The 23090-nt window shown below is 43.8% G+C and overlaps 1 protein-coding gene and 1 pseudogene across 9 annotated transcripts in view; one reads left to right on the top strand and one right to left on the bottom strand.

Annotated features, from left to right (window-relative positions):
* The window catches only part of Mtcl1 (microtubule crosslinking factor 1), a 125777-nt gene that overhangs the window by 44509 nt on the left and 58178 nt on the right, over positions 1 to 23090 (bottom strand). For 4 of the 9 annotated variants that reach the window (XM_048806562.1, XM_048806567.1, XM_048806565.1 and 1 more), the window contains exons 4-7: positions 9834 to 9893; positions 8631 to 8708; positions 3801 to 5111; positions 2459 to 2614 (exon numbers count right to left, since the gene is read on the bottom strand). In XM_048806562.1, the coding sequence (XP_048662519.1) occupies positions 2459 to 2614; positions 3801 to 5111; positions 8631 to 8708; positions 9834 to 9893 (1605 nt within the window). The remainder of the gene's footprint in view (positions 1 to 2458; positions 2615 to 3800; positions 5112 to 8630; positions 8709 to 9833; positions 9894 to 23090) is intronic. The other 5 variants (XM_048806564.1, XM_015482547.2, XM_048806568.1 and 2 more) reach the window with 2 other exon arrangements.
* On the top strand, positions 16061 to 17395 carry LOC125617769 (annotated as a pseudogene).

Raw genomic sequence — 23090 nt, 5'->3', positions numbered from 1 at the left:
ATGCCCACCAAATGGTACCACCCAGCTCTGTTCATCTACCTCTTATGCAGGTTTACTGTCCCTCAATATTCAGTTTGACTCAACTGAGTACTTTTCTCTTTCCAAAATCGCTGCTGGTTTGTAAAGCTCTGCATTGCGTGTGTGCATGTGGCACCTTATTACTGCACCAGCATTAAATAATAAGCACCCAGCAGGAGTCCAGGAGGGGATGAGCTTTCTGACAACTCACAGAGCTTACGTAACTAAGGCTGTGTGACAGACCTTGAATGACGGGGCACCTAAGAAGGAAGCCACAGTTCTCATAATTAGTCCTTCAGTGGGAAGAGGCTGCTGAGGCAGCCTGAGCTCTGATTCTGGCCCAGGAAGGGAAACAGCCAGTAGAAAAGGGGAAAGTGCTACAGTGGAAAGAGAAACTGATACCATGACCAGGGGAGCATCTGGCATTCTGCAATGCTGGGACACACTGCCCTGTCTTTAATTTTAATCCTACTTTACACTGGCACAGCATTCGGTACTTTTAAAAGTACTTCCTCATTCAACAGCTCATTTGTTCGAAGAATCATCCACATATAACCATGTGAGGCAGACAAGGCATCTTTATTCCCATTTGACAGAGGCCCAGAGAAAACAGAGGCCCAGAGGTTCGCCTGAGAAACTGAGTCAGTGATGGACACATTAAGGTTAGAACCCCAGGGCTTAAGATGTCCCTCCTAGAAATAACTTAGTAGTAGAGTGTTAACTAAAGGTTGGGAAATGAGTTTTCCGGAGGTATCCATGCTGCAGACGGATCACTCAGGACATCTGAAATGTGCATAATTGTGAGTTTGTGACTGCCCAAGCAACCAGCATTCTCAGATGAAGACCCTGTGTGCAATATGAGCTAACAAAAGCATTTCCTGGGAAAGTTCCACAGTGAGGCACTGACTCCCAAAAGCCAAATGAGTTCTGCAAATATTTGGCTATTCTGTTTAACTTTTGGTATAAAATCTAGGAACATCGTATTTGCCATTTTGGAACAAGAACACTGTGAAATTGATGTACCTTATGTATGTCTAACTCTGTGTCTGAAGACTGTGTTTAGGAAATGTTAAACAAAATGACAGGTTCTGGGTACTCTGATTAGGAGGCACCAGCCATCCCTGGACAGACTGTAGAGATCTGCAGGACATGCTGAGCTTCTGGCTGTTCCCAAGGAAGCTGGCACCACTGTGTGCTTTTGTAACACCTTCAGGGGCATGTGTACCTCCCTCTAGGATGTGAACCTGGGTGCCAACTTCTTAGGTTGGGCCTGGCCTGTCCAGATAACATAAGAACGGTGGCACTACATAGACTCTTTCTGAACACTTTTTAAATTTTACTTATTTAGAGGTGATTTTCACATTCTCATGTGTCTAATCACAAGGGTAGAGATGTGACAACTCCTTTTCAGAGCCAGGGTTAGAGCTGTTTGGATTCTTCTGGGCGAGGCAGCCCTCCCCCACTATGCCCACCTCTGATAATGGTGCCGGCAGTACCCCCCACCTCATCAGCAGCACCTCTGCCTATTTCCTAACCAAACAGCCTGCCTTTCCTAGCAACCGAGCTTCACCTCTTACCCACCTGTTATTCAGCTGTTCCCACCTCGCCCTCACTCCTGCCTGGGAGGAGATGCTCCCATGCCTCTGAGCTAAGTGTTAGCATCCCTCTAAGGACTGAGAAATTAAAATTTTTTTCAGTATCTCCAGAGTTATGGTCCTTTTCTAATAGACAAACCTTCTGTTCCAACCCTGCCCAAAACCTGAGTGATCAGCAAAGTAACAGCCCAGGCTCACTCCTCAGGAACATCTTTCTGTTCTGGCTGGGCTATTTTTGTCTCGGAGCTTCCCTCTCACGGGACTGCAGATGACTGTGATGGCTCAACAACAATGCAGGTGTCTGTACAGGTGGCTGCAGGTTTGTGCACGTGGGTTTGTCATGGCAACAGAGACAGCTGTGGATACCACACAGGTTGGGAATAGACATCCCTAATTCCCCTGAGACACTGTCCTCAGGGACCATGGAGGAGTCACATGACTCATGGGCAATGAAGGACTGAGAAAGAAAACCCTCAGGAGAGTTTCTTCCCTAAGAAAAAGCCAGCTTGGGTTCCACCCCAAGTTTCCCTGCTGTAGAATAAGAAGCCACTGAATACTCATAAATAGAGCCAGCCATGCCCGGTCACACCTCCAGGCACTCCTGGGGCCAGGAATGCAGGTCCATGGGGGGACAATACTACAGTGAGCCATCACTTCCATCTGACAATGAGCGTGGCAGGTCTAGTTGTCATTATGCACAATGAGTTTTGATTCCATATAAGTTCTACCTGGTCCCATATCTTCCTGCCATGTTCCCTAAGGGCGCTATCCCAGATGAGAAACTGCACAGCCAGCCACATGGCAAGAGAGGAAAGTGGGATGGGGAGGGCAAGGTAGGGACTGACCTCTAGGTTGAAGCAGCTCTGGCCTCCTGCCCGGTGGCTCCCTGCATCCCCGTCAGCCCGGCGGTGCAGCTCCCGTGTGGCTCGGAGGCGAAGGCTTTCTCGGTCATCCCCTCGTTCCTGACCGAGCTGCCACTCCAGCTGGTCTCTCAGTTTGGACTGTTAGGTGCATGGGAAGGATTCATTTTTGTGTTTTTTTTTTGTTTTTTGTTTTTCCAGGAGGAGGTTAAGTTTTTATTTTTAACAAAAAAAAAACAGGACAAAGGGGCGGGAGGGGCAAAGAGAACAAAAACAGGTAAGATAGACAACTGAAAAAAAACTACCAAAGAAAAGCATGAGCAGAAAAACCAGCTTCAACACAATGGCAGAGGAGAGTGAAGAGAACAGAACAAAGAATGCGGATGAGCAACAGGATGGGCCGAAACATCTGGAAAGCAAAGAATGCGTGGGAGATGCAGAACACTGGTTATGAGGCGCATGCAATGGGGATGCGTGAACCACAAGTCGACTACAAGCACACTACCCATGAAGGACACAGAGGACAAGGCTCTTCCTTCCTTACGTGTGGGTCGAGCAGCAAAAGCCACAATCCGGGGCGGCAGCGGGGCCATGCACCCCAGGGCGATGCCTGGGAAAGCGGTCCTCGTAAGGCTGCTCCACTCTGCCCCTTGCCCTCGGCGGTGCGGGAGGGTGGCGGGAGCGAGCCGGCAGCGAGATTTTTTTCCATCAAAAACAGCCTTCTCTCAGAACTGGGCTCCTCTCCCCCATCCTGGCTTATCTTCCAGTGGGAGTGGGTGGGTCTGGGCTGCCTAGGGCCTCTTAGAACTGCACTGTGTCCCTTTGGTAGTAAACCCAAGGAGGGATTCGGGCGCTCATTAGCGAGTCTGCTACTCATCCTGACTGTGACAGGAGTTGGTACTTTGGTCTTAAACTCCTCATTGCTTCTTCAGCAGGGTGGCGGGTTGTTTTTGAAACACCGAGAAAGGAGCAAGGATGGGCTTCGACGATCCCTAGCGCCTCCACTGGGCTTAGCCTTTGTGTCATGAGAGGGCCTCTAAACCACAAGCGGTGGTGCAGTTAAAAAAAAAAAAAATCAAAGAGGAAAACAGAGAAACAAGGAAATAAAACAAAAAATAACAAAGGAAAATAAAAACAAAAAAAAAAAAAAGAAAGAAAGAAACCCAACCAAGAGACAGGATTTGGTTGACGCCGGAGGCTTTAGTACAATGCAGGTCTGAAATCATAACCAAGCAGCCGTGAGCAGCGCCAGCCCGAGAGCAGCAATGCCAGCGAGAAGGAGGAAGAGCAAGACGGAGCAGGGAGGCGAAGCCAGGAGCCCCCTTACCTGCAATTCTGGGACTAGCTCCTTCCCCATGTTCCCGATGGGGGAGTCCCGGGACACGGAGGTCATGGTGGAGAGGAAGCTGGAAGACTCTGTGAGGTGGGGCAAGGGTGACAGGCCATCCCCAATCCGGGTCACCTGTTCCAGAAAGGCCTGCAGCTCTTTCCTGAAAGCCTTCATCTTCACATTGATGGTCCCCAGAAGATGGGGTTCACTCTGGGCCCCCTCACCCCTCTCACCCTCACCCTGGACACCATGTGAGGCCAAGCTGCTGCCCTGCAGCCCTGAGTCATGGATAAAGCCATCAGTATCTGTGATGAGGCGCTCCACTGATCGCTCAAGCCGCTGGGCCTCATGCTTTATGGTTGCCAGGCACTCGGTGTCCTCCCGGGCCCTCAAGAGCTCTGCTGGACATGGCTCACTAGCCTCTGATGGTTTCCCACTCCCGAAGCCTGAAGTCTTCTCGAACATGTCTTCTGAGTCACTCTCACCGCCAACTGGGCCTTCCCGCTTAGGCTGGGGCAGGCGGCCCTCTTCCCCATCGCTCTCCTTCTTGCCTGTGTCGCTCTCAGCATCACTGTCCCGGGGGCTTGGGGCACGCAGCCCCAGGTGGGCAGCCAGGTCGCAGCGCTGGACATTGGACAGCAGCACCCGGTTCTCATACTGCAACTTCAGCACTTTCCCACTCAGCTCATTGATCTGCAGCCTGGCTGATTTCAGCTCCTCCTGCAAGGGAGCCCCGGCCCCAGCACCCTTACATGAGCTGTCCCCAAGCCACCCTGGCTCCTGGCGAGGCTCAAACTTGAACTTGCTCAGCTCATGGGTCAGTTGTCGGTTGTGGTCTTCGATTTCAGATATGGACCTCCTCAGCAGCTCGGCTTCCTCTTCCACAAACTGCAAGTGACGGCGGAGCTCCGTGGAGGACTCCAGGGAGTCGCCAAAGGGTGAGGTAGGAATGCTTGGCACGTGGTCCCGGCCCATTCCCTCCCGCTCATGCTGGACCCGCATGTCTTCCATCTCTGCCTTGAGGCCTCGGTTCTCCACCTCCAGCTCCACGATCTTCCGGCCCAAGATATTGGCTTCCTCCTCCACCAACTTCAGCCGCAGCTTCAGCTCTGCCTCTCTGGTGCTGGGGGGCCCCCCGGCTTCCCCCGTGGGGAGGGGACTGTCCACATCACCGTACAGGGATTTATACTTCTGGAGCTCCTGCTCCAGCTCATCCTTCTCCCTCCCAAGTTTGGCCATCTTTTTGCGCATCAGGGAAGCTTCCTCTTTGGCAAACTGGAGTTGGCACTTCAAATCGGCACTGTCATCCTGCCAGCGAAGAACAGCCCAGGAGAAGGGTTATTTGAAAATACCAAATGTTCGTGTTTTTGATGATTCCCCTCGCACCTCGCCCCCAACACACACACACACACACACACACACACACACACGCCGATCTTGCTGTCAGTGCTGTCAAGTTACATGGAGAAGGAGCCAAGACAAAGCAGTGGTGAGCCCAGGGCTTTGTGGAAGGCACCTAGGAAAGGCCCACAGAATGTTGCTTTGTCAACCAAACAAGAACTAAAGAATTAGTTTGGGGGGAAAAAAAAAACAAAACATGCACATGAAGAACATCATACAAGTTATAAATGAAGAAAGAAAATAAAAATAAACCAACACTCATTGGTAATACAGTGACCCCTCATGACGGTGAGTTGAACCTGGTTCATCCCTCCCAGCAACCACCAGAGAGACTTCAGAACCTCTCATAAGAGCCTAGTATGGCCAACAGGATTCAGGGGCCACATCCAGCCTGTGGCTTCTCACTTCATCTATAGTGCAGACCCCTTCATTCCTTGCAAGGTAGTACCTCTACAAGGTACTACCAGGATGGGGAAAGCAAGCAACCCCAAATAAGAGCCCAGCTTTCTACTGATGGGTTATATACCTGAAAGAGGGCAATTCACCTGTCCACCCTGCTGCCTCCTCTTCCTCAAGGTACCTCAGAATAACATGAGGATGAAACAATGGGATGATGGGCAAGAGGGGGCTTTGAAAGTTTTGGTGCTACATCAGTGCCAAGCACCAGTAGGGAGAACACAATGACTACTACACACCTAGACACCCCCACTACTCCCAAACTCTCACCACGAAAGGGCCAATTCAGGGCCTTTGGTTCCATTCCCCTCCCGTAAGCTGCTGTGACACAGCAGGAAATCAAATCCAGAGACCTGAGGGAAGGAGCTAAATGTTGGATAGAGAGAAGTGTTTTCAAATCAGAGTAGCACAGCAGAATACCAGAGGATTCTGGAGGGCCTCCAAAGGAGGCTCTACCACTGAAGGCCTACAGTGTATGGTGGAGGTCAAGAGGGCACTTTCTGGACCAAGTGCAACATCAACTCTACCTTTCCATTGTGGATCCCTGTACTTTGAAGCAGTATGAACTCTCCATCTTAGTCTTGGAAAAATTTTATATTAATCACATTTGATGAACAGGCACAATGACCAAGGGAACAATGACCCATTCCATGATTCATTCCTCTTTCACTAGCAGAAATTCCAAATCGCTGATGGGACAGAGAGGAGACAGCAGCAAAGGCTTCCCCATCACTTAGATAAACTGTCAGTAGCTCGGAGACTCATCTGCTGTCCTGGCTGCTAACCAGGATTAGGAACAAGTCAACCCTCTGGGAGAGAAGAATTAACTCTTGCAGAGCTTCACCTGCATTGCTTTCATGCTCAGAGAATAATGGCTCACTCTGCCAGATTCTGGCAGCCACTAGCCACGTGGCAGAAAGACAAAGGCATACCTTCCTTGGTGCCTCTCGGGTTTTCACCTTGCCTCCTGCCCTGATCTCTTCTCCTTCATCACAAACCCATGGAAATGGGGGAAATGATGTGCCAAGAAGACTCAGGAAAAATCCATGACCAGGCCTTCAGCCAGTGCAATGTGGAGGGCATGACCAGGAGCTCTCCCCTGTGCCGTGTGGATGATGACACTCCTAGCGTCTTCCTCAGGACCAATAATAAAACCAGCACAGCTGGACTTGGGGTTAAATATGCTGCTCAGGATACTAACTCTGGCCCCTACCATCTGGGGACCTGGGTCAATTGCACAGTCCTGGTGAACCAGTCTCCTTATGTCTAAAGCAGAATTTTCAAACTACAAGGTCACTGTAAAGGTCACCAAAATAATATACAACAAATTGTAAATGGCATTCACCTGACCCTACCCACTTTTTTCTTTGTCTGAAATGCAATTAATATTGGGAAAGAAGCTAGTGTCTCTACCTTTTTTTTTCTCATTAGAAGAATGATCTATAAATGTTACATAGTCTTTGAATTCTGATTTGGTTTATATTAAGGACTTGGTTTGGTTTTGGTTAGGCTCATATAAAGAGTTTCTGTGACTAACTGGGAATAAGGCTGCTGCCCTCTCAAAACCACTGAGTAAAATGGATTATCACTGATCTTTTATTTTTTTAAAAGGCCTACATAGATCACCACATGGGCTATAAAAGACATTCATTGTGTTTCATATCAATACTGATAGAAAAGCATGGCTGCTTATTTGTTCATTCATCCACTCTTAAATATTTATTTTTCTGTACCTGAAATCAGCAGGCTATTTTTATGCAACCCCAGTTTCTTAGAACTTCTATAGTAGAACCATCAAAAGCACCTTTCCAATTTTTTGTCAGACGAAGATGTGCGAGGAACCCAAATACACCAACAGGTGACAGGTCTCTGCTGTTCACTTGAAGGAGTTGAGTTTACGGAAGGCTAAAATACATCCATGAAAATGGAGGCTGACTGTAAATACTTTACAGATGAATTCCTTTGGGAATTAAATGCAAGGACGGGAAGACAGGAGAGGTTCTCAGCCCATTCTTATCTGGAGAGATGGCATTTATCCACAGTCCAAAATTGCCTCAATGACTCCCATCTCCACCTCAGGAAATCTGGGCAGCAGGGATCATTGAAGAGAAGAGAGTGTCTTCCAGCTATAGGGACCCTCCGCTCCATCCTCTGTCCACCTCCAGTCTGGGACCTTCTCCATCTGCCAACCCCTGCAAGTCTGACTATCAGCAGCACAATCCCTGGCCCACCACCAGCCTAAACCCAGGTCAGTTAAAGCAGCAGGATGCCCTACTCAGTGTTCGATTTGGTGCAGATTACCTGAGGATTGATTAAATGTCCACAAAGTCTTCTCATTTCCTAAAGAGAGGAACTATTCACAGCAGGAGCTCTAACAGATGATAAACATGCTGTCAACACCCAGGCATGCACTACAAGGCCTGCCACCAGGACAAAAGCAGAGTTATAAAGAAAGACAAGCCAAGGGAGTGAGTGTGATAGCTGGAAGGTCAGGCTCCCTCTCCGAGAGCCTGCTGGGGAGGTCTGCCTGTGGGAGAGGATCCCCCAGCCCCCAGGGAAGCTGAGCTTGGCTGGCCTGTTCTGGGTGGGGGAATCCACTCCTAATAAGATGGGAGGCGGGATACCCATCTTACTTTGTGACTGAAACTCTGCCACGACTGGTGGAGGAGTCAAGGCTGAATCCTAAACTTAATAATATCAGGCCCTGGTTTCAAGAGCCCTTTGGATAACTCCAGAAATGCAGCACAAAAGTACAAGGTGGAGTCCAACTTTCCACATAAAACTACTCCCGCTGCGGGCAGAGAAGGCAAGCATGGCAGGCGGGGTCAGACACACAGGGACCAGCACCGTCGCCACCAGCTGGAAAGGCCTTGTCAAGCAACAGAAATATATCGCTGTCAGTATATATTCTTTGGCTTGCAAGTCTGCCATCCGGCCAGCACCCCAGCAGCTGACTGCCCACGTGCCTACCTTGCACCGGGGTGCCAGCTTCCTTTGAGTTTTGGTGGCCGACCTGCAGTTCCCAAGGCGCTCCATTCCACCATTCTGCTGAATAGAAACTCCTTGCTCAATCATCCCGCAGGCTGAGTGGGGCAACTCGACACATCCCCAGACCCCAGGGTCACTGACACATATCCAAGGAGCTACTAGCTCCTGCGGTTGACCTGCTTTACCCACAGACCAATCACCCTCTGAAGGAAAAGCTCTTTGATATCAAGAGCCAGGAAACTGAAAACATACTCTGAGCCCAGGAAGGTGTAAGCACACAGCAATGGAGCACCTTTTTAATTTCCCTGGATGAGTGGAGTTCAAGTTGAGATTTGGGGAATGAGAGAGGGTTGAAAAAGTTAATCTTTGGCATTCCTGCTGCTCACTTGGCTGGGCCCTCCTCAAATAACACCAAAGGGATCTGTGAGTTAGGAGGACACAGAAATCAGAAGGAATCATGAAGAGGGGAGCTTCCAGGGTCAGGGCTGCACCAAGGCTCTTAGTTACCCCAACTTATTGCATCTCTCTAATTACCCCTTGCTCTCAGAGTTCAGCAAACTGATACCCCAGAAACTCTTCTTTCTCCAACATCTAATACTACAGCAGCAATTTTAAAAGAAGAAGAAAGGAACCCAGTAAGACAACACTTCAGAAAAGCTAAGAAGGCTTTAAAGAACACATACTGTGTACATAGAAAGGGCTGAGGTTTTACTGTTTTTCCAGTTAGAATATTTTACTTTCCATTAGGACAATTTTTTCACCCTGCACGTTGTTTAAAAAAAAAAAAAAAGCACTTACACACAAAACAATGGCTTATGAATGACCCAACCCTCCAGTGGCTATGTTATTTTACTATGTGAATGACTCTGAAGAACAAAATACCTTCGAGAGAGTACTGCCAGACCACAGACTACACTACACCTAGTTATGCTTCACATAAAGCCAGTTTGTTCTCTTTCCTGAAGAAAGCTGCAGCTTATCGGTGCAAGAGAGAAATAAAAGGAATTAGCTACAGCCTTGAAAAGAAAATGTTCACTCCATAGAGATTTTGAATGAGTCCAAGAGTTTTGGCGGGTGATGTTTCTTTGGAGGTTTTAAAGGCAAAGCTGATGTCTGTGAGAATATTCAAAATGAGGTGGCTTCCTCTGTAGGAAATGTGACATTAGAACAAAAGCCTCAGCTTACCTGGTTAAAGGTTTTCTTCTCTTTGAACATTTCCCGACTGCCTCTTCTCTTTAGGGAACTCTGAAACAGATCCAAGCAACATTCTGTTACTGAAGGGTCACACAGCACAGCCAGCACTGGTGGGGAAGTACATGCATAGAACTATTTCCTCTAGAATCAGGAAACAACTCAAAATTAACATTTAAAATGCAATTGAATACATATGGTAAGGTGCTTTACATCCTAATTATTGTATTTGGAAATGCACTCCTCAATTATTTAGCTTTATGAGAAAGGAGGTGTTTTGGACAATTTATAACAGTGGTGAGAAGGCAAGAAGAGGAAAAAGGTAGAAGTTTCAGAGATAGATACATCGATATCGAGAGAAACTTTAATACCCAATTATGTTTTCTTTGGGCTGCTATCAAAATTAACTGATGTTTCCTGAGTGGACAGATAAAATGTGGCAGGAAGAGAAAGAAGATTGGCTCTTGTTATAAAGAAAACCTATTCTACATTACAAACTTCTTGAAAAACCCACTCCAATTCATGATTAAACCTTCATCGTAAAGATCCTATACAGCTCATAATTTATTCCTATGTTAAAGTAACCTTAACTGTGTCCTTCAATGGTCTGGGTCCCTAGCTAGTTTTCTATATAGTAGCCTCTTGCACCAAGAATCTAATGGCTTTGGTTCCAGTACCCCCTCCCCCATTCAAGGATACCAAAAGACTCAGATGCTCAAGTCCTTAACAGAATGATGTAGTAGTACCTATATATAATCTATGCATAGCCTCCATATATTTTACATCACCTCTAAAAGACTTATAATACCTAAACAATGAAAATGCTATGTAAATAGCTGTTTGATAGTATCAGGTAGTAATGACAAGAGAAATGTCTGTATGTATTTGGTACTAATGCGTTTTTTTTTCAATGTTTTCAACTCATGGTCGGTTGAATCCAAGGGTGCTGAATTCTCACACACAGAGGGTTGAATGTCTAGTGAAAGCACTGCAGCCATGGCTGTTTGGTGCCACTACAGGTGCATCTTTGCCCATGCCAAGCAGGAAATTGCAAACAAGTATGAAATATAAACATGAGTTTGAATAAAAGGACTAAGGGATGCCTGAAACAGACCAACAGGGAGCTAGCACTCTTCCAGCTAAGATGAAGCATGAAGACAAAAAGAAAGAATGGAAGAAGAAAAGCATCCTAGAGGAATACAAGATGATTTGTGGTCTCTTAATTTGAAGAAATTAAGTTGATCCTAAGGAAAGTTGAAAACAAGCAGCAGGGGAAGGGAAGCCCTGCTCACCAGCACTCAGATCCCAGCAAGCCTCTCAGAGAGCTCATCCCCATCCCCCTTCACTTCCCTCTCAGCTTAGCTCCAACCCTGAAGCACCACCTGGGTTCTTCTGAACCCCAACTGAAGACGGGCTCTGAGCATGACTTTTGATTTTGTATCTCTGCTGTCATACCACATCCCAAGTTTGAAAGGAGGCTCTGATGTAAGTCACTTACATTGTGGTTAGAACTCAGATTCATGGGCTGGGGACATAGCTCAGTTGGTAGAATGCTTGCCTCGCATGCACAAGGCTCTGGGTTCAATCCCCAGGCACCACCGAAACAAACAAACAAACAACAACAAAAAAAACCCTCAAATTCCTTCATCAGTGCTATTTACATCATATGTCTCACTCTCAGAATGCCAGGCTTTTGCCACTCATTGGAGGGATTTTAGATTAAGAAGCAATTAAAATTCTAGCTGTCCCCTAACCTCCAGGAAGCTGGAGACCTAGAGAAGAAAAAGGTAACTGAGAGAAGGACCTGCAGGAAGGGGAAAAGGCCATGGAATCAGTCTGGGTTGCCTGGCAGGCTCTCCCTGGTTACCAAGGGGGGTGGAGGAACCATCTTTAAATCCTGGCTGCAGAATAGGCTTGAAATATTTCCTTTTGTCTTTTTGGTAAAAGCAGGGTCAAACTACAAAGAGAACCAGTCTCCTGCAAAAGGTAGTTTAATCCTGCCTTAAGACAGACCAGAGATTATCCCATCCCACTTATTAAGTGGGCTTTCCAAGATTTTCATCTTCACACTGAAGTTAAGATCAGCTTTTCTTTGAATGAGCTGAGGGAGAACAATATTTCTGATGACTGAAGACAGAGAAGAGTTAGAAAAAAGAAGCAGGGAGAAAAACTGTTCCCTAGGGTTTCACATGAGTGATTTAAATCTGGGTCTGTAATGACAATCGAGGCCCTCAGTATGTGCTGTCCACAAGCCACCTTGTTTCACAACATTCTCCCAATGAACAGAAGAGAGGTTCTGTATGCACTGGAAGAAAACCAAAGATATGCACATGAAGTAAAAGCTAGAAATGGAGACAAAAGATTTAGCATCAAATGGGTTGCCACATTTGATGCTAGAGACAGGATCACATCTGAGTGAGGCATCCTGTGGGGGAGGGAATGAAGAAAGGGAGACCGAGGGTGGGTTCTTCCAGCCCCTCCTGATGTGTCTTGCTCCTTTGTGGATGGGCTGTAAACTATAACCCTGAGTCCTTTCTAGTAAACCACAGAATACGCTGGGAGTCGTGAGACCCCTGACACACATCCCATTCACAACAGTAAGTAGAGTGGAAGAAATTGCAAGAATTTAAGTTCACCAGGAATTTTTAGGAACCCTATGAAGGAAATTTAAAAAAAAAACAAAAAACTTTGTGATTGATAGAAAGTAATGTTTTGCAATGGGAAGGTTAGAAAGTAATGTTTGCAATGGGAAGGCTTTATGTTATAAAGATATTATATTTTTCTTCCAAATCATTTTAAAAGAATGCTGTCATTTTAACCAAATTCCACTCTGTCTCCCAGTATGTAAGATGAATGCATATAATATGTACTCTGTCACACATATGTTCACATATATAATATGTATGCGTGTAATAAGCAACATCTTTATACAAATATGAATATGTACCTTTTCAAACAAAATGTGTTTGTGAGGGTAGTAAGAGTTTGGAAGAACTTGACAAAAAGATTCAAAAATTCATCTAGAACAAGGGTTTGCAAACCGTAGCCCTGGGGATAAATTAACCCACAGCCTGTTTTGTAAACAATATTTTAATAGAAGACAGCCTCCTTTATTATTGTCCACACCTGCTCTGCACCAGAGCTGAGCACTAGTGTCAGCCCATTATGGCCTGCAAAGTCTAAAATGTTTACCACCTAGCCCTTTGCAGAGAAAGCTTGCTGAAGCTGATATAGACAAATAAATTGGTGAAAATAGCCAAGGATACTTTGAAAAGGAAGAATAATGACAGTTGGCTTATACTAGTCAACATAGAAATAAAATATCATAGTTTGGTGCTGGAACAAAGATACACAGATTAATGGAATAAAACAAAAAGCTCAGAAATAGCTTTGAGAGGATATGAGATTTTAACAGTCCAAACAGGTAGCATTTTAAACCAGCATTTTACACTATTCTTTTAAAAGAATGGGGTATGTTGGTGGAATAATTATACAAAACTTTAGATAAGAAAATACTCATACTACATATCAAAATTAATTCAATTACAAATTTAGAAGTAAAAAAATTATAAAAGAACCAGGAAAAAATAAATTTCTATTTATTCTTGAGGCATGGCCTTTACAGACATAAAAACAAAAGAAACATCCATGGAAAAAGACTAGTAGATTGTTAAACATTTTTAACTTTCTTTATATATCAAAAGAAAACATTATGAATATTTAAAGGCAAACTGGAAAAAGAATTCTCTCACCCACAACACACAAAAGAGTAATATTTTGCAAGCAACAGGAGACCCATCTTCATGGGAAAATAAACAAATGGCCCCAAAATACAACTATTAGCAATTCAAACAAGATACCATGTTTTTTTTTCACTTAAAGATTTACAGAATCAAAAAAAGTAGGGTACCCAGGGTAAGCAAGCACCCTCAGAGGTGGCATTTCCATGCAGATGAACAGGTGTGGGAAGCTAGGCAGGGTTCTGAAGCAATCCTACCTTACAGAGGACATGTCTTAACATGGTAATCCCACCTCTGGAAGGCACCCTGAGGACACATGCAGGATCCCATGCAAGATTTACAGGTTAGAATGCTTTTCAACAGCACCTGTTGTGACAGTGAGTGAAGACGCTGGGGTGTTACAAGGATCTTTTTTCCTCTTATTGTGTATATTTAGGGCAGACAACACGATGGCTTGATTGTCTTATCTTGACATGAATGTACATATTGAAGTGATTATTACCAAGCAAGTCAACATACCCATCATCATCTCTTGGAAAATTACCAGGATACAATACAGCATTGTTAACCCCAGTCCTCATGTCGCAAGTTAGGTCTCTACACACAATGATGCTTTTCAAAGAATATTGAAAGATATGAGAAATGCTCACAATACATTAAAAAGAAAATGTTGGTGACAAATAGCACATGTTTTTATCTTAATAAGGATAAAATGTTTCACAGGTGTATGTTAGGAAACTGAGCTGGAGGAAAATGCACCAAAATATTAAGTAAGGATCATCTTCAAGTGACAGAATTATGGGGAATTTTAATTCCTTTTTTGGTGGCTTTTCATAGTCCCCAAATTATCTACAGTGTGTGATATGTCCTTTAAGACAACAGAGAAGTGGGGTTGGAAGTACAGATAGAGGGTACAGCACGTACTAAGCAATATGCAAAGGCCCTGGCTCAATCCCCAGCACCTAAATAAATGGGGGGGGGGTCATAAAATTAATACAATTTTTATCTTGAAGATATCAGAAAATAGAAACTATCATTGATCTCCTGTGTTATTAGCCTGGTCCTTCAGGTATAACCTATAGGTTTATGGTTGGTTAGAAAGTCTGCTGTCATGTATACCTAATTAGAATATATAAATTAATTAATTTTTTAAAAATGCATTCTGCTGTCATATATAACTAACTAGAATAAATAAATAATTTTTTTTTAAAAAAAAGGGGGGAAAAAAAGACCAGGAAGTGCCCTGAGGGCTGAGCAAATGGGCCAGGTACCCCTCTGCGTTGCAGGTCTCCAAGCATATGGTCCCCTGGCCAAGAGCCAGGTGGTCATGAGTGACAACTGCCATGCCTCCAGCAAGGTCCACATGCCTAGAGTCATCCAAAGCCTGTCCAGCACAGAGCACTGACAGCCAAGGACTGGGTGGAGGAGGGTATAGATGCTGGGTTTAGGGACCCTGGATAACTTGTGTGAGCATTATTCAATATACCCAGTTTATTCTTTGGATGACTCAGTGATCCACTGGAGTCTCTTCCAAGAATGATGAAAGGAAAGGAAAGGGAAAATTCAGACAATCAAAAAAAAAAAAAAAACACAACCCAGAATAAGGACCTGCTTGTTGATTAATTCTACAGTTTTCTTTTTAGTCTGGTCAACTGCCAACAAATTGGCTCTACATTCCTTTTGAAAAGGTGGTGGGGAAAGCCCTTAAGTTTGTGAATCTGAAATGAATGCATCTAAGGGTGATGGATTTGCTGAATATTGAATATGATTAAATAAAATATGAAAGTTAGGCAATTATTTGGACTTTCATGTCAATTCTTAATGCTTCCTATTTTAGGCCAATATCTTCCAAGTAATTTCAGAAAAACTGACAAGCTCTCAATTGCTAAAGTGTCTCAGAGACAGACTTGAGGCTTAAGATTTAGATTGGTAATAAAAGGAGGCAAATAAAATCAGGAAACTATACAGGATGAGTCAGTATGGGAGAGAGAGCACAGATGTAGGCTGATGATTTTTAGAATTCTTACAGATTCTAATTATTTAGAAAGTCTGTTGTTTTTTGGCTGGGTTATAGCACACAAAGGAATAAAAATCAGATTGAGAAAATGATGGTGACGTCTCCCCCCCCCCCATTCGGATGAGGTTATCAAGATTCTGTTACTCATAATAAAATTCTCATGTAAATGCTATGAGAAGTGCAGGGTGAGAGTGATCAGCTTCTTCTACAGCTGGAAACACTAGGTCTGGCTGGAGATGCCTCCTTCCCTTTCCTCCTCGCTTGTCTTGTCAGGGAGACAAGTTCCCCTCCTGCTGGGGGCTCACTGCACCTCGTGCTGCAGTTCCTTTGCAGGTTCCAAGACACACAAATCTACTCTTGGGTTCAGTGGAAAATCCTGCCAAGCCATAGCGCAAAGGAAACCCTTTTTCCTAGATCCTGTTAAGAAGCCCATGATAGAGTGGTGAGCCATCAGAACCTCAGTCATGACTGAGGCTGATGTAAATCCAAAGGCCTATCTGTCCCTTGCCCGCCTCACCAAGAAATGATGGGACCTCATTCAGCAGTTGTGTAACTACAAGAAGCTTCAGAAAGGAGCCAGCGAGGCCACCAAAATCCTCAACGGAGGCATCTCTGAGTTCATCTTGGTGGCAGCCAATGCTAAACCCCTGAAGATCATGCTGCACCTCGCAAAGCTATATGAAGACAAGAATGTGCCCCCTAAGTGTTTGTGTACTCCAAGCAGGCCCTGGGATCTGTGGAGTCTCCAGGCCTGTCATTGCCCATTCTGTCACCATCGAAAAAGGCTCTCAACTGAAACAGCAGATCGGGTCCATTCAGCAGTCTACTGAAAGGCTCTCAGTATAAGCCTGTGGCCTCTGCTCTGCTTTCCCCGCCAATCTGCCACCCACCAGGTTATGTACCATACTGTCTGTCTTAGCATGAAGTCATCAGCTTTCTATTATAAAATATTGTATTTTAAAAAAGATGATGATATCAACCATCACCATCTGTCTGGCACTTATGCCAAGGACAATGCCAAACTCCTTATTTACACATCAGTTATGGACTAAAATGTTGATATCTCCACAATTCATATGCGGAAGCTCTAATACCCGATGTGATCGTATTATGAGGGAGGCCTTTGGGAGATAATTAGATTTGGCTGATGTCCTGAGAGTGAAACCCACATGATGGGATTAATGTGCTCATAAGAAGAGGAAGAGACACCAAAGCTTCCTCTCTCTACCAAGGGAGGTTTCATCAATTGTCTACAGGTCAGGAAGGAGCCCTCACTAGAACCCAACCACACCAAAACTACGATCTTTCACTCTGCAGCCTCCCAAACTGTGAGAAATAAAATCTCTGTTGCTTAATCCACTCAGTCTATAGTATTCTGTTATAGTAACCCAAACTGACTAAGACAATGTCTAATCTAAGTCTTACAAGAGGTATATATTATTAACAGACAATAAAACTCAAACTTGGTCAGCAGTCAGGTAATATTTCAAGGTCCCCCAAATTTGGAGATGGGACACCAACCTGAGGCCAACTCCAAGCCTGTGGTCTTGGTAGCAGCCCACAGATACTCACACCAGCCTTCCAGGGCTCTAGTAGCCCACTCTCCCAAATTTGGGTTGTTTTTCTTTTTGCTTTCTCCAGGTTTCTGGGCCCCCAGTTGCTGAGTTTTCTCATTAAAAAAATAAAAATAAAAACCAAAATCTCTGCCTTTGTTTAGTAAAAGAGTCCGAAGAACTATTATAGGAAGAGTTTCAAATTGTTATGTTCATATGGTACCTCAGGCATGGCTATGAAATAGAATTTGCTGGCACTCTGGTTACTTCTGAAAGGATCTGAGGCTGCAGACAGAAGTCCTTATTTGGAAAAGTAAGACAGAAAACTATCAACAGTGGGCAAAATACCACAAAGTCAGTGAAGAAAATTATGTTGAGACACTTTGGCTGAAGAAAGTACAGCAATAAAAGCACGTGGCTGTGGATTCAGTGGCCAAGGTCACAGAGGCAACAGCTTGACCAGCAAGCCACAGTGTCCAACACCATGGTGCCTACAGGGTCAGAGACCCCAGCACACTCAAACTATCAAACATCACTTTCTCTTGGTAAAAATGACAGATCACTTGTGAAAATTTGGGGAATAAAACACACATTTGCCTCACACTGTGGGCTGATCCACTGACTCATTTTAAACCCTGGAAACATATATTTAGAAAAATAAAATAAACTGAAGATGATAATTATAAATAATATACAAAGATTAAAATCAAAAGTCAAGGCCATTATAAAACCATAAGGATACCAAGGTATCCTCCTCCAAACTTGAAGAATCCCAGCTCTGAATGCACACACACATGTGGGCACTCACAGCACCACCAACCATGACATCATTTAGAATCTGCAGTTCAGAAGCCCCTACTGACTTCCTGAAGAGGGAACCAATAAGTGGCTCTTGCACAGTCACGAAAATTGAATCTATAGAGATGCATGCCATTTGCCTGTCAGAACTGATGATAAGGCTGTGTAATTTTAAAAACATAATCTGTCTTCCCTCTGGTCTACTGGAAGGAAGTACACCAATCTATCAAGAGAGGCAAATTCTTTCCTAGTCAAATGAAGCACTACAAAAGAGCAGCACTTTGAAAACAAAACCAAGCCAAAAAATAATGCAAACAAATATTAAAATGTTGCCCCCTTTTCAAGGAAAACTCATCATTCATTTTTTTCCAGAAGTATGTGATGTAAAAAAAAAAAAAAAAAGTACCTTTCTTTAACTTTCAAACAAAATTACATATGAAAAAACTCTGATACTATTTTATAATAATCTACCATCACATCCTATGTACAGTTTAATTTGACTCTGGGCATCCTTCTAAATAACAGAGTATCTGTTATACTAGTAAAACTTCATGTGCACATTTGTCAAAACTCAACAAATACAAATTTAACATCTGTTCATTTCAGTATATATGAATTAACTCAAAAAAGTTTAAACAAAAATTGAGCTCTAACAATGTGTACAAGGAAAAAGTGAATAAATATCTGTAATTTATTTTCAGATGCTTCAAAAGATGGGTTATAATAGATATAAATAGATGGCTAGATGAATAAACGTGTGATAAATCAAGTACAGTAAATGTAAATATAGAATGTAGAGGGTAGGTACATGGGTTTTCACTATAAAATTAAAGTTTGCTATGTGTTTGAAAATTTAATAAAATATTGTAAAGAAAATATTAGGCAGATGTTTTCAATCCCTGAAAACCATTAACATTGCACAGCCATTAAAAATTACAATTACTAAAAAAATTTTACTAAAATTTACTAAAGACTTGGGAAATTTTTTATGAAACATCAACATTTTAAATAAAATGGATAAAAGCAAACTTAATATAATCTCAACAGGATTAAATATTTTTCTCTTGGAAATGTTTGGTAGCTGGCAGTTAAAATACTAGTACGTATTATCAATAAGTAACAGAATTATGGCTGGCTGATTTTATTTATTTATTTATAATTCTCCAGCAGTCAAAATTAATAGATGCTCCTCAACATTTTGGTAGGGTTATGCCCTGTTCATAGATTTAGAATATCAAAAATTGAAAATGCACATAGTGCACCTAATCTACTGAGCATCATAGATGAGTAACACAGGACACTGTAGAGGGTCAGTCATTTCCCCTTATGATTGCATGGGTGTTTGGGCACAGCACTGCCACTGCACAGAAACACCAGAGAGGATCATACTGCACATCAGCCTGGGATAAGATCAAACTCAAAATTCCAAGTTTGGTTTCTATTGAATGTGTTTGGTTTCTTTTGCACCTCTGTTAAGTCGCATGATCCTAAGTCAAACCATTGTTAAGTCAGGGACCATCTATATATTACACTTTCAAATCAGAAATAATGTTATTTCTTAAAGACAATGGAACATATCTATAAAGCAAACACTCCAACACTTCCATTAAACCTTTGCCCTGCCTCACCTGGCAGGGATGTATAAGACTGATGGACTCGTACCAGACAGAAATAAGCAGGAAATTAAACCAGAGGATTAACCCCCAGGCAGGATTAGGTCCATGCTACTGGGGATCATCACGTACATCTTGGAACAGAGGACAAAGTAGGGACTAATGGACGTTTGGGGATAGCAAATGGAACTCTGAAACACTAACTGCCTTCCAGGCTGAAGTCTTCCCATCTGAGAAGCTCTCCTACCAGGCGAGGCCTAATAATATCCTGTCTGACTTACTGACCCGTATCCGCCTAAGATCCTTATTATCTGCAGCCACTGCTAGGTTCCATTAACTATGCACCAAAGTGTTCAGAAATATAAAACATGTCCCTGGCTGGAATCCTGCATAAAAGCCTCTCCTGTCCCTTGGGTAAATTCTCATCTTCAAGCAGTGGCTCCTTTGATTCCTACCTTTAAACATCTACCAGGACACACAATTTAAGTGACTCTTTAGGCTGGGGGCAAAATTTTTGCCCCCCAGTTTCATGATTCTTATAGAATAAAAGTGTTCCCCCGCCCCCTTCTCCATTAACCTCTACGTATCTTGGGAATTGATGATTCAATTAGGCAAGAGCTGTAACTGAGCTGCAGGGGAGGAGAAGGATGCTACCCGCTCATAGAGCATAAGGAACCCCACCCCACCCCACCCCACCCAGGCCAAAGTGCTGTTCTGAGGCTGCAGAAGGGGTTGGCCAATGCTGGCCTTCTAGCTGGGTCAGTCAGTGAGGGCTTGAAATAAACATGCTTCCATAAGAAGGTAACCTGGAGCACAGGAACATCATCCAAGAACAATACCTGCCCTGGGGTTAAGGATGGGCACAGAGCAGAGGGAAGGGCTGCCCTGGCTGGCACCTGCTCACTCTCAGCTCTGTCCTGCTGCGGATATGCTAAGGAAAAAGCCTGCAGGGGTGGGGATACAGCTGGGAGCAGGCATTCTGCAGAAGAACACAAACAATCCTAGCTTCCCGCGATGAGAATCAAACTAGGCAGTTTTATTATCTGCAGGGCTGCCTTCTTTCAGTGAACATGCAGGCTAAGAAGGCTGATATCCCAAACTGAATATTTCTACTAACATATTATGATATTTATGAGACAGAACATCACATACAGTTTAAAAGCATGTTCAGTCGCCAGACTAGGTGTTTCCACTGCAGCCCTTCAACAGCTAGAGCAGAGAGCCACCACCGACTCCAGTCCCTGCTTCAGGACCCAAGTCCCTACCTCTGATACAGAATGGTGATAACAATACAGAAACTACAGAGGATCCTTCTAGCAGCCTGGTTCCAATAACTCATGTCCACTGAGGACAGAACATGGTAGACTGACTCACAGAACAGAAACAATGATGGAGGTGACCTCATTAGACATCATACTGTGTGCTCCTGTGGAAATGCAGGGTTGGTGTGCTCAAGAGCTGTACCTTGCTCTCATATGGAATCTGCTTTGTGCTTTTATCTAATTTCTTATCTTCTAGATGATACCAAATCTATAACTGGCTTCTCACATGAAATTCTGTTCTCAGAAACTCCATGAATTACCAGATCTTTATCTACAATCTATAAAATCCTGGAGGGTCTTGTGTAGGGATAGAAGACCAAGAGTAAGCACTATTGTGCCTTGAGGCAGCAATTTCTTAGGATGGCTCCTTCTGAGGCTAGATGTGAGTCCATTTGTGCAACCACGCTGGATTCTAAAGGTTTTTGAGTTGACAGGAAGAAGAGACTCATCAGGAAGTACTGTCTGCCTGAAAGCCCATCAGGCTTCCTTCTCGGAAGTGGCTGACGTGGCTGTCTGCTGGGACAGACTGCATTTCTCTGATTGAGTCTGCATGCCTACCTCTGAGCTATCACCCAGCCAAGGACTACAGCACATGTTCTAGGTCCTCCTTACACTTACATCCTCTGATTTTGCTCTTCCCACCCAAAACAGAGAGTGAGGCTTCCCTGGAGGATGTGGGAGGAGGATGTGGGAGAAGGTTGTGTCCCATGCACACACAGCACCTTATCATGGGTCTTCGCACACTTTGTGCTACTTAGGGCACTCATTCTCCTGAGGATGGACAGTGTGAATCATGGCCCCTCCCTCAGTAACCCAGGAGGAAACTGAGGCTCACAAAGCTTAAGTGTTTTGCCCAAAGATCTGTGGGGGAGGAGTGGATCCTTTCTTTGGGGTACTCTGCTCTATAATGTCTCAGATGTTTCTTAAGCACACATGGCCACTAACAGTGCTGAGACATGGCATCAAGGTGTCTCTGCTTTGCCAATCAGTCATCTGTTCAATCAGTCACCCTTCTCCCCTTCCGAAAGCACAGCACAGCATGATGTCTTTGTGCAGTCACACTGTGTGTCCATCTTTCTCATGTCTCTACCCCTTTCACTGGCAGCCAGAAGCAATGCCAGCCACAGATCCAGCTCCTACCATTTCTGTGCAACCTTCCTCAGCATATCTGCTTAACCATTCAGTGTTTGTTAGGGAGGTAAACATGCTTCAGAACACTCACTGATGTACAGAGGGAGGGCTCTGGAGATTTAAGTGACAAATGGACTGCAGACAGGAAAATGCCAGGTTAGAAAGGCTTTCTTTTTAACACATCCCACTGGATATCAGTTGACTTCTCTTGGGCCAGCCATGTTGTTCAAGCTTTGAGTCAGCAATATAGCATTTTTTGGTCACATATCTCTGGATCCCATTATCTGACTTTTAACTATTTTCTTGAGTATTTTATGTGTTATCTTTTTATTACCTAGAGTATAATAGTACCTCTGATCTCTTATGAGTTGAAAGTGTAATTTCAACTGGTTGCTGAAGCCTCCAGAGTATGCCTTCAGAAAAACCTTGAAAATTGAAATTATAGTTTGTTTTGTTTTAGATGCTCAACTTCATTCTGAAATTGACCCAATACCTTCAAGAAATTTTCACTTTTCCAGCAATCCTGTGAAAGCATGTAAGCTATGTGGGTAAAAGGGAAAGGTGCACAAGAACACAGGATTTAGGCTGGGGGTGCAGCTCAGAGGTAGAATGCCTGCGTAGGCAAGCACAGGATCCTAGGTTCGATCCCCAGTACTTCAAAAACAAAAACCAAACCAGGGGCTTCCTTCTAGGCAGATCACTCTTTCTGTATCTTGGGGCTACTTTCTGAGGTCCTGATGTTTCAATGTCCTTATTTATGAGTGGAAATAATAGTACAAACTGCCAAATATAAAGTGTTCTTATAAGGATTAAATGAAATAATACACTCAATAAGTCATAATTATAAAAAACAAATATTAGCCTGTCAAGCAATTATGATTCTTTTCTTGGTTAATATTTTCAAGTACAGTATCCAAAGTACATGTATGAAGACATGAATTGATATGAACATACTTTATATACAAACAGAGATAAGAAAAATTGTGTTCAATATGTGTAATAAAAATTGTGATGTATTCTGCTGTCATGTATTTAAAAAATAAAAGCAATTAAAAAAAAAAAAAAAAAAAAAAAAAA

Source organism: Marmota marmota, unplaced genomic scaffold (assembly GCF_001458135.2).
Source record: "Marmota marmota marmota unplaced genomic scaffold, marMar, whole genome shotgun sequence".
Classification (NCBI taxonomy): Eukaryota; Metazoa; Chordata; class Mammalia; order Rodentia; family Sciuridae; genus Marmota; species Marmota marmota.
Note: the sequence above shows the minus strand (reverse complement) of the source record. Positions and strands in the feature narration are given on the sequence as shown.